Below are 11,364 nucleotides of genomic sequence, written 5' to 3'. Positions count from 1 at the left end.
CATACTCTCCCTTCCTATCACCTTCTTTCTCCTCACTCTAAACATCCCTCTCCTCTATTTCTCTCTTCTTTCCCTCTCACTCCCCACTTTCTCTCTTCTCTTTCCCTGTCTCTCCCCTGCCCCTTTCTCTCACTATCATATATATATATATATAAATATCTCCTCCCTCTCTCTTCTCCCCGTCTCTCTCTCTATCTCCGTTTCTCCCTCTCTCTTTCTCTCTTCTCCTCCCCTCTCTCCGTCTCCCCCTATTTTTCTTTCCCTCTCACTCCCCACTTTCTCTCTTCTCTTTCGCTCTGCACCCTTCTCACTCCCTCTGTCTCTCCCCTACCCTCTCTATCTCTCTCTTCTTCCCCTCTGGTCTCAATGTCTAAACACACCTGTCATCTCTCAAGGCTCAATACAGTAAGTTTACAAAAATGGGAGTAATTACTTATTTTATGAACAGAATACAAAAGTGTCATTTCATTGTATAGATTGTTATTTATATCGGTTTATTTATTTTAAAACTAGATTTACAAGTTTAGAACACTGAGGTCCATGAATACAGAGATTAACTGCAACAAGTTACATTGTCTGAATTGAAGTCCAGGTGTATTTTATCATGATTAAATGATCTATAAAAGTACAATAAACCTATTTATAAAAATATACCTTTGTGTAAACAAATTCTTAATAACCCGATTTGCAAACCTGGATCATACTGCAGCAATTATGGTTAAAATCACCACAGAACAAAGAACATACATCATTTATATAGATTTTAATACAATGAAAATCTCAACGAATCTAACCTGAAAATTGTGCTGTTGATGAACACTGATGTTCATGAATACTTAACTGCAACAAGTTTACGTTGTCTAAATTAAAGTACAGGTGTACTTTATCATGATTAAATGATCTATACAAGCACAATACACCTATTTATAAAAATATAAATTTGTGTAAAAAAATTCATAGAGGATAATATAACCTGATTGGCAAACCTGGAAGCTACTGGAAGAAAAGTTGGAAGGACTTTTAACACATGCAGCAATTATGGTTAAAATCACCACAGAACTAAGTACTTACATCTTTGATAGATTTTAATATTGATAATCTCAACAAACCTAACCTTACAATTGTTCTGTTGCTATGACTTGAAGTATAATATTTGTAACTTGGTACATTATGCTCAAAATTTGCAGATAGTACTTATACATCCGGTGGATACATTTGTGATACATTCAAAGGTAACAAGTTAATAACACTTCACACTGTCAAATTGTACACGTTTATCCCAAGGTTTATTCAGCCGCTGTCAGCCATAATTATGACAAACAAAACCTGAGCTCTGTTAGACTTCACATGATACACCTATATACATGTATATTAATATTGATTGTCACTATTTTATTTTTCAGGATATTTAAAAGAAGAAAACAAAAGGTTGAAAATTAAGACACAGGACTGAGGAAGCATAAAAATGCAGGGAAGTCATCTACATTTGGATAAATACTAAAAAGACCAACAATTCTACCATCTAATGATACAGATGTAAATGGCAAGATGTTAGGAAGATAAGAAGATCAACCCAGACATTCAATCTATTATATACAAGCTACATCTTTGACTAAGCACACACAACCACACAAACAAGATTTAGTACAAATGTACAAAGATTAATGTACTCAAATACAGCTGTTGAAATACCTAACTATTATATACAAAATAAAATTTAGGTTGTACCCTGTGATATTTTGGCCATTTTTATTACGAATGGTGAAAGATTTAAGTTAGCTGCACTGTATGTATGTTTCAGCCAGTCCAAACAAAACTCAATATGGCATGTGTCACCATAATACCTGAACAAAGTCACAATTCCTATTATCACTTCCAATGGCAATGATAATGATAATGCAAACATTTATAACATGCAACTTATCTTAAAGGCCCTTTGCACTACTTATAGCTACTTGCGCCCTTTACATAGCAAACAATGCCTAATCTGTGACCATCCCCATGATCCCCTTTTTCTTATGTTAATTGAGAGCTGATTTGATGAGATAACCATCTGTCAGTGACCGTGCATGGAGGTTTAATCCCTCCTGGCCAAACTAGTGCAGAGGGGCTTTAATTCAATAAACTTGACCAGATATGTATAAAAATAAAGCTGTGAAATGATTGTGGATATGCTAGAATTGACATCTAGTGATGTTGCCCTGACTTCATGGTGACGCAATACGCAAATGGTCATGAGGTAATGTATACAAATTCCCTAAATACATGTATAGGCGATCCTTAGGCATCTTTTTCCTTCTCTAAATCCCTCTTCACTCTGTCGCTCAGAGAGATGACACTCTCTGTTCTCGTGTACTCTTGTGTCTTGTGCCTATTTTTCTTTTTACCCTGAGCCTGTTCAACATCCTCTGATGCGACCTTCGACCTATCACTCCGGATAGAGGACATAGAGGAGTAGGACACCCCTTCCTCTTCAGCCGCATTCCTCACAACGGCACGGGACAGCTGATTGGCCAACAGCCTGACCTCCCCCGACCCGGGGTTATCACCTGTATGACCTTTGACCTGCTTGGGATGATCAAGCTTCAAGCTTGTTTCAGATACGCTTCTCTCTTCTGTCACCATGTCGATGACGTCCTGACGGTGCTGCCTGCTTGGCGCCCTTGAGCTGCTCCTACTCCCGCCTGCACTCCCTGGATTGAGGTCTGTCATGAACACACTCTGGTCCTCATCCTCGTCCCCCTCACTCTCGAAGCTGTCATCCTCGTACGTCATAGCCTCTTCTTGATCCTGGTGTGCCGATTTTGTGCTCTGGGGTCGAGAAGTCACTGATGTAAACGTGGAAGGTGTGAATGAGGAAACACTCCCTGCGTCATTGGCGATAGTGACAGCAGCTATGAGTGCTTCATCTTCATTCTCATCTTCAGTTCTCCCGCTACCACTGTCCTCACTCTTTATAATCCCGTCTTCATCAATCATCCCTGGTTCCTTTCCAGATAAGCTACCTGCCCTACTATCAACTGCATCGTCATCTTCTTCCTCTTCAAAGTCATCTTCATACAGGCTTCCCTCCTCATCAGCAAAGCTATCTTCAGTTGCCATGGGAACGCTGGATTGAGGTGAGGAGGCTTTGCATCGATCAGGTTCCAAGAGTTTCTCAAGTACTGGATTGTTGTTGCGTTTTTCCTGTTGCCTCTTTATTTCCATTCTACAAAATAATAAAAAATTAAAATGTAAAACCACTTAAAGTTTTGTCATAAAATCTATACACGGGAAGGCATTCCATTGAATGCTTATAATTAGTTACAACTTATGCAGTACAAATCAAACATTCATAATATTTTAGAAGTCTTACATATGTCTGCTTTATTATTTGGATAAGTCCATGATCTTCGTAAATTTGTATACTAGCCCTAATAGACAAAGATCCTGGATCAGGCAAAACATCAAGTATAATGATAACAACTTTTTTCTTCTAAATTGATGTTCATAAGACCCCTAAAACAAACTTAAAACACATTGGACATTAAATGAGCACACACCATGGACTTGCCCTTCCAGAACTATGTACTAGCAATAGCATCTAAAATGAGCAGATGACATTACATTGTCTTTTCAGTTTACTTCTAAACTACTTGCGCTACAGATATAGAACCAATTATTAACTATGCAATTATGAAATACACTTTAAAGAAGAAACATACGGCATTGCATGATCAAAGCTAGATAATTTGCAGCATATCCCCTAATAATTATTTTCTAGAGAAAAACAAAATCATAAAGTTTTCTTTCATGAAGAATGTCCAGAGTATGAGTACAGCTCACAGAAGATTTCCAACATACTATTGTCAAGAAAAGAAATCATCACAATATTAATTTCCTGAAAGATTCTGACCTGATTCCTGGAGGTAGCTTGGACAATTCTCTCTGCTTGGCCTCTTGAGCAGCCTTATCCTTGGCCTGTGGACAGTTCAAAGAAAAATTACAATTAACACTGGGTTATGACTGTGATAATACAGATCCGGGCTAACTCGGACTCGGGGACAACTCGGCCTTGCTGCAAATCCTAAACCCTAACCCTAACCCTAAAAGATTTCATTAAAAAATTCAATCATGCCGGGACAACTCGGCCCCATAATCCCAATGAGCCAAGTTGTTCCTGGGTCCGAGTTAGCCCGACTGTGATAATTAATATAGACATACATGGCATTACATTACTATGTAACGCTAGACATTTCTGTGAAAGGACAAAATTGTAACAATATGCTTAATTTTATACTTTACTTTTTCCATGATCTAGTTGTAGAACGGTAAATGTGAAAGCAAAAGTCACAACATAATATTTGAGCCAATGGTGTGTGATATTAATCTTAAAAGATACACTACATGTATTGCTGGGAATATGCTCTTGATAACCACTTAACAAAGAAAAAAGTATCAACATTCATTTCTATTAGCAAATGTGAGATACCTATGAAAGACACTCTTTACAAAAATCAAAATTATGGCCTTGCTTACCTTAGCCTTTTGTTGCTCTCTATATATCTTTACCTTTGCTCTTTCATCTGAAAACAAAGTAGACAAATATATTTTCTAAACATGTGACCAACAGGTAAAGTATGTTTATATCTTTGCTCTTAATTATTTTGCTTATGCTTTATATTTGAATACATGTACATAGCGTACATGTATATTATTCCAAAATAAATGCAACAATCGTAGCAATTATTGTTATTAAACTGAAACATCAAGATAAGATGAAATATGGGGAGCAACATTAATCCCAGGGGAGAGAAAACAATTTTAATGAAAGTAAAACACCATTTGCAAACTGATAACAGACAGAGGAATTGTAAAGTTAATTAGATCCCAGAGTGGGTCAAAGTTGTGCTGAACTGGTGATACTGTCCATATTAGCTTAATGATACTGTAACGACCCTTTAATCTTCCCTTATTAGAGCCATAGAGAGATGGTGCATTGACAACACAAAAATTATTTTTTAGGATTTGTGATACATGTATATGACAGCAGATTGAAAGGGCCTCTTTAGCCTCCCCCCCCCCCCTCCCCCCTCCACCTGACCACCCCTTATGGAACTTTTGTTTGTCCCCAAAGCTCTCTCGTAGGTCACTGGTTTCCCAGAGATTTCTTAGTTTCTCATTCATGTGCATCCAATCTCTCACCATTTTCTTTTCTATACCTCCAGGCTTCTTCAGCATTCAACATAGCATGGACACTCGTTGAGACCTGCTTCACTTTACCCTGTGGTTGGAGTATCAAGGAAATACAAGGAGGGAACAAAGGTGGGAAGGGGGGGGGGGGAGGAAACAAAGAGAGGAGTGAGAAAGGGGGAGATTATGAGGCAAAAAGAGAGAGAGGGAGACAGAAAGGGAGAGGCAGAAGGAGAGGGAGAGAGTGGGGAAGGATTTTTAGAATGACAATACAAATATATAAACATATGGAGAGAGATTCGGTTAAAGGTACTATGGCCCATTTGCAGGCCAAAAAAATGAAAGAACTAAATTCCATCGGCATTTGAAAGATAATACTAATTTAGAACTTCCCTAAGGGCTTGAAGATGTCTTTTTGTGGGAATATAATGACAGTTAGTTGTCCAATCGACTTTAGGGATTGCAATCATAGTACATAGTCTGATTTTCAGACCCTTGTACCGCATGGTGTACGTTTTGTGCTGCGCAAAGATTCAATCAGTTTAATTTGAATCGGATCAAAGATCAGAATAATATCTCTTTCCCGCTTACTGAATCATGAACATCTTTTTCAACAGAGTATCAGAACTCTCCATCAAGGAAATTTAAAGTATACTGTGTTTATTTGTGATTCAAGGGTCATTTGTGAATGAACTAGTCCTGAACTAGTCTGTTGGTCCCTGGATCAATGCATCTGTTTGCAAAAGTAAAAGTATTTTCCAAATGAAAGATAGAAAAAAGCATGAATACAAACCTGATGTCTGACTTCATAAGGAATCATCTGTTGTCTGAAGCGATACACTGTACTGATCTTATCTGCATCAATACTTTTCTGGAAGAGAAAAGATAAAAAAATTAATACAAATGAAGCTCAAAGAGTAGAGTGACTGCTGTCATTCACATCTTGAGAAATATTCTATGTCTAGTTGCATCATTTAATTGGTAATTTTAACTATATTGAATGAGATAACCCGAAAATAAAATATTAATTTGCATTTATTAGTGCTGGCTACAGCACTTCAAAAGGAATATAAGTGTGTGCTCCTTTCATAGGTATATGGATAAAGACATTATTGTGAATTTAAATCCAGTGAAATAATTGAAAGCAGGAGAGATGGAGACTGGGGGTCTTTCTTCCCCACCACCCCCCTACCATTTTAATGTATAGAAATCTAAAGAAACACTGAGACAGACAGGGGGAGACATACATACAAACAGAGAGACACAAGGACAAAAATGAGAGAGAGAGAGAAAAAAGTGACAAAGAGAGAGAGAGAGAGAGAAAGAAAGAGAGAACAATACTTGAATTAAGAATACTTACCAGAGCAGATTGAGCAGTCTTGGCTAGTCTCTCTATCTCTGACATTTGAACTCTGGTCTTCTTCTGAGGGAGTGACCTGATCCTAGGCATGGTACCATGATGAGATGCATTTTCTCCTTTTCTCCTGCCGTCATCTTGAGAGGAGTCTGCTCCTTGCTTCTCTCCATCCTTCCTCTTTTCATCCTCATTAGCTATCAGATATGCCAACTCTAACTTCACCTGATAAAATTTGTGAAGAAGAAAAAAAAAAAATTTGCCAATATTGTTCTTTTCAAATCACATATATCTTTACATGTACACTGTATTGTACAGCGTGAATTTTTTAACGCAAGTACAATGATTTTCCTCAACTGTTTTGCAGAACATGATACTGTCATGATATGACCTGTATGCAATCACTAAATGGTGACATGTACAATAAGAATTCCCATCATTATGAAAAAAAAAATGTTTACATTATCTCATATGTAATTTTGATATATGATAATCGTACGCAGACAAATCTAATTGTATCATCGTCGGTGGGGTGACAAAACTCATCTCAAAAATCATGAATTATCAGGAGAGCGAAAAAAAATTCCTGTCTCAACAAATTTATTGCTGTGACACCGTCCTTTCTTTTTAAAACTGGAATATTTATACAATTTTTAATGTCATTGTTGAAATACAGTAAAATAATTGTTTGTATATATATAAAAGTGAGTTACGAGGTTTTTGCGTTTATCTACATTGAGATACGAGTTTTTAGTTTGTATTCAAATTGAGATACGAGTTCTTACTTTCAACTCTGAATGAGTTATGAGGATTTGGTTGAATAAGTTACAAGGATTTGAATACACTAACTTTGGTACTGATAGGCCATGTGTGAGTTACGAGGAAAAGGAATTACGTATATTATGTTACAAGGTTTTGTCAGTGCAGCTTCAGAGGGGGTTAAAGTTACGAGGTTTAGTTTAAGGGTGTTTGTGTGGAATTTGTGAAAAAACCGAGAAGGAGGCGTTCCATGGATTTATCAGGTGGTGTCGTAGGCCATTAGGTACAAAATTATGCAACAAAATCAAAATCTCAAAAAATTGAGATAGTGTACAAGGTTTTGTCACCCCACCGACGTCATATTCTGTTAATGGCCTTCTTTAAATTAAACACAGAGGATTGTTCGTTCGTTCGTGTATCCTTAGATCAAGATAGTTATGTTGAGTTCCTTAATTAAATTAAATTGAATTCAATTAAGTTATTCCATCTGCAATGGCCATTTCATTAACAAGGGCCAGGTCTTCATCTGTGCAACCCGTTACGCCGCACTGCAAGATGTGGTTCATCGTCTGAGTCTCTCCACAGTCACAGAGTATCTTCGTCTTGGGCATAGCCCCATCTTACCATATTGACCTTACACCCCCCATTCTCGTCCGCATTCGATTTAGGCATTGCCACTCCGGCCACTTCAGGTTAAGTCCTTAACACAGAGGGTAACATGAATGTAGTGAAACCACACAATATCTATCCAGTTTATTGACTAAAGTAGTAAAGTTACTGTCAAATTGCACTGAAGAATAGTGAATACTCACCACCAGTGGGTGTGTACTGGTCAGTCCTTGCCCAGAGGTGTCAAATCTCTGCTCAACCCTCTCTCTGTTCAAATATCTCTCCCTGTTCAAAAAGAGAAAATAAAGATCTTTATAAAAGGGTAGTCTACCCTGGTACTAACAAATTGTTTGGGGGAACTCCTAGACTACATTAAACATTATTAAAGTCTGTGAGAACAAAAAAAGCAGTCAATGGGTTAAGAAGATGGTTTTAATGAAAACACATAAAGTAAAAATCTAAGCAATTCATCATTACGGTCCCTAACTTAACACACGCGAGTGCCCGCACCCCACTGTCGGTACAGTATGCAATTGTATTGTGTAGCAGTTGCCGTGAATCCTGTGAGAAAGTATATTATAAGTCTTTGTTTTTAGGAATAATACTCAAAAAAATTATGAAAATTGACACAAAACAGGTAAGAAACATAACGACTTTTAAATCATGACCATTATTTGAACAATTGATGAAGATTTAGTCAATTTTCGGTATGTTTTAGTAGGGTATCTCCACCCAGGTATTACGGGTCAAAGTCTAGATACACTTCTGTTCTGAACTAGCGCTGATCTATCAACTAATTGAATCAAAGTATAATTGTAGACCCGGCCTATGGCTATGTCATGCTGATGATCAAAGACTCAGTAAAAGAATATCAATGCTTTGCATGATAGTAAAATAAACTAAACAACAAAACATGTCTTAATCATAAAACTGAGAAACTCCCATTCACTCACTGCAGCAAAGCATGTTATTACTCGGTCTAGTACTAGTAGCCAATTCTAATGCCTTTCACTCGGTGCAAGTTTCGTTTCATCACACAGTGAGTTGGTTACACATATCTAAGTGCGTGGGACTGGCATAAATAAAGGGCAGAACATTGGATATTTAGCGCTGAAAATAGAGTCAAATGAACACCAAAATTGATCCACTTACAATTTACGTGTTATCCGCTTTGAGACCTTTGGCTCCTCGTTCATGTTGTTGGCATAAGTGAACACAATAGTCCCGTATAATTCTACATTTCCATTGATAAAATATTGAGCGTCATTTGTTGCTCGTATCAACAACCTTTGACCTCAATGTCGTAGACTCGGAATAATGGATGCCAGCTGTTTATTCACGTAAAAATCAATTTAAATGAAATGAAGTTTCGTATATACTTATAGAAAGATTTCACGGGCAAAATTGACAACATCTGACTATAGAAATAATAATAATCATGCATCCCTGATAGTAATTTCAGTAAATCAGCATATTTTAAAGCGAACTACATGTACATGTAGTCAGACCGCAGCCGGTGCGAAAACCCTCTATTCTATTCAGCACGTATATGCAAGAATTTACGTGTCTTGCATGCGTAGTACAGACGGTCTTTCCAATCGGTAGTTTTTGCCTTTATAATTGTTCACTTATCATGAAATTGGTCTTATTTTAAATGTTATTACTTTGTTTCACATATTTAAGTTGATTTTATATGTATATTGTAAATATTTATTGATTTTTTTTTTTACTGAAGTTGAAATAAAATATATCATCAATCAATCAGTATTAGATCTATACGAAGGACAACAATACTGTTTTCTCCCCGTTTTTGTTCCCGTTTTCTCCATCAAAAATAAAGTTTTTCAGTCCGAATGCTCACATAGGCAGAAGATTCGAGGAAATAGTATAAATGAGATAGCACCAGTGATAAAGATTGATGTGAAATGTGAAAAATAGAGATACGGGGTGGGGGGGGGGGGGGGGGGTGACAGTCAGAGAGACTGAAAGAGACAAGCGAAGACTGAGGTATCAAGTCAGGTTCCGCTGAATAATATTTAGCGGCCCGGCCCCGACAGTTGCCTTCGACAGCTAATGGCACCCAATTGCGTTTGCGCCCAAATCCTTAATATTTTAACTTTATGCATCTCCGATTTGTTTTGAAAAGCGAATTAAGCGATATTATTCTAATTTCAATTTCTCCGCATGAGTTTGAAGTTGTTTGCCACTCTTGAAATGTCACTACAGCAACTGCTGATTATTTAACTGTAGCAAAATCGTGTGTCCTCCCCAGGCGCGTACTCAAGGGGGGGGGGGGGGGGGTAATTAAAACCCCTCAAGTTTTCTGTAAGTTTAAACAAAAAAGTTTTTTAAAAATGTGTGCAAAAGGGGGCGAAAAGAAAAGTATATGAAGGAAATGTAGAACATGTACTTCATAAAATACATACTTCATACAAACACTATGTTAAAGAAATTATTGTTTGAAAGCGGAAATAAGAGATGCGCAGTAGGATGAGTTCACTGATAGAGGGGGGGGGGGGGGGGCACTGGTTTTACTCTGAAAATCAATTTGACTTTACCAACAGGTGTGGCAAGCGGTCCGTGAGTTTATTTTCTCGTCATTTTCTCTTCTCCCTTTCCATTTCCTCCTCTCTCGCTTTTCCTTTCTCTCCTTTTTTGATTTTAAAAAAGAACTTTTACTTTCTCTATCTCTCAACCTCCTCTCGCTCTCTCTCTCTCTCTCTCTCTCTCCCTCCCCCTCTCTCTCTCTCTCTCGCTCGTTCTCTCTAATAATAATAATAATAATACATATGATTTATAAGGCGCCAAATCCACTTGACAGTCAAATGCTCAAGGCGCAGCTTGTGCAAAAGATGAAATACATACATGATACATTTATACGAAGTGCGATAGGAAAGGTACAGACATGAAAGGTAATGGTAATCAATTATAAGCACTCTGCACTCTCTCTGTATACATCCTTATACAACCCGTATGTACACCATTACAATTTTACTTAGATCAGGGAGGTAGATGTGTGCGAGTGTATGATATCACACCCACATCCACACACGACCCCACCCTCATATGTAGGCCTATACCCACACGAATCAATTTCATATCCTCCCGGGAAGAGCATGAAGAATGTTTAACTTATAATACATATTAACGTGACATGTAAGAAAGAAAAACAAATGAGCCACTTGAGTTTTTTTTTGTTTTGCAAATATATATTATCATGATCATACATAATCACCTCTACTAGCAATTTCACCCTAGCCCCTTTCTGAAAGAGAAGATGATATCACCTGGTCTGATTAATTCGCAAAGGAGTTTTCGATGCAGTATAAAGCAATAAACTACATTACACAATTCAAAACGAGTATCAAACCATTGATGACCAGTGACAGCTAGTTCTTGAGGATCAAGAAAGTTCAGAAGTCAATGGCTTAAATAAAATCCTGTAAGTAGGCTACTTTCTTTTTCATTTC

The 11,364-nt window shown here is 37.4% G+C and overlaps 1 protein-coding gene across 1 annotated transcript; it reads right to left on the bottom strand.

The window, feature by feature from the left end:
- Positions 1-1,560: 1,560 nt before the first annotated feature.
- LOC756993 lies at positions 1,561-9,375 on the bottom strand. Its single transcript, XM_030989994.1, has 8 exons — positions 9,047-9,375; positions 8,098-8,179; positions 6,533-6,751; positions 5,966-6,043; positions 5,185-5,263; positions 4,519-4,565; positions 3,896-3,960; positions 1,561-3,208 (listed from the first exon to the last, which is right to left on the bottom strand). Exons 1-8 carry the CDS (start codon positions 9,088-9,090, stop codon positions 2,281-2,283), a joined length of 1,542 nt encoding a protein of 513 aa, XP_030845854.1. The 5' UTR covers positions 9,091-9,375; the 3' UTR covers positions 1,561-2,280.
- Positions 9,376-11,364: the final 1,989 nt, after the last annotated feature.

This window comes from Strongylocentrotus purpuratus, unplaced genomic scaffold (genome assembly GCF_000002235.5).
Source record: "Strongylocentrotus purpuratus isolate Spur 01 unplaced genomic scaffold, Spur_5.0 spur5_scaffold_19, whole genome shotgun sequence".
Lineage (NCBI taxonomy): Eukaryota > Metazoa > Echinodermata > Echinoidea > Camarodonta > Strongylocentrotidae > Strongylocentrotus > Strongylocentrotus purpuratus.
This window is presented reverse-complemented; position numbering and strand designations above follow the sequence as displayed.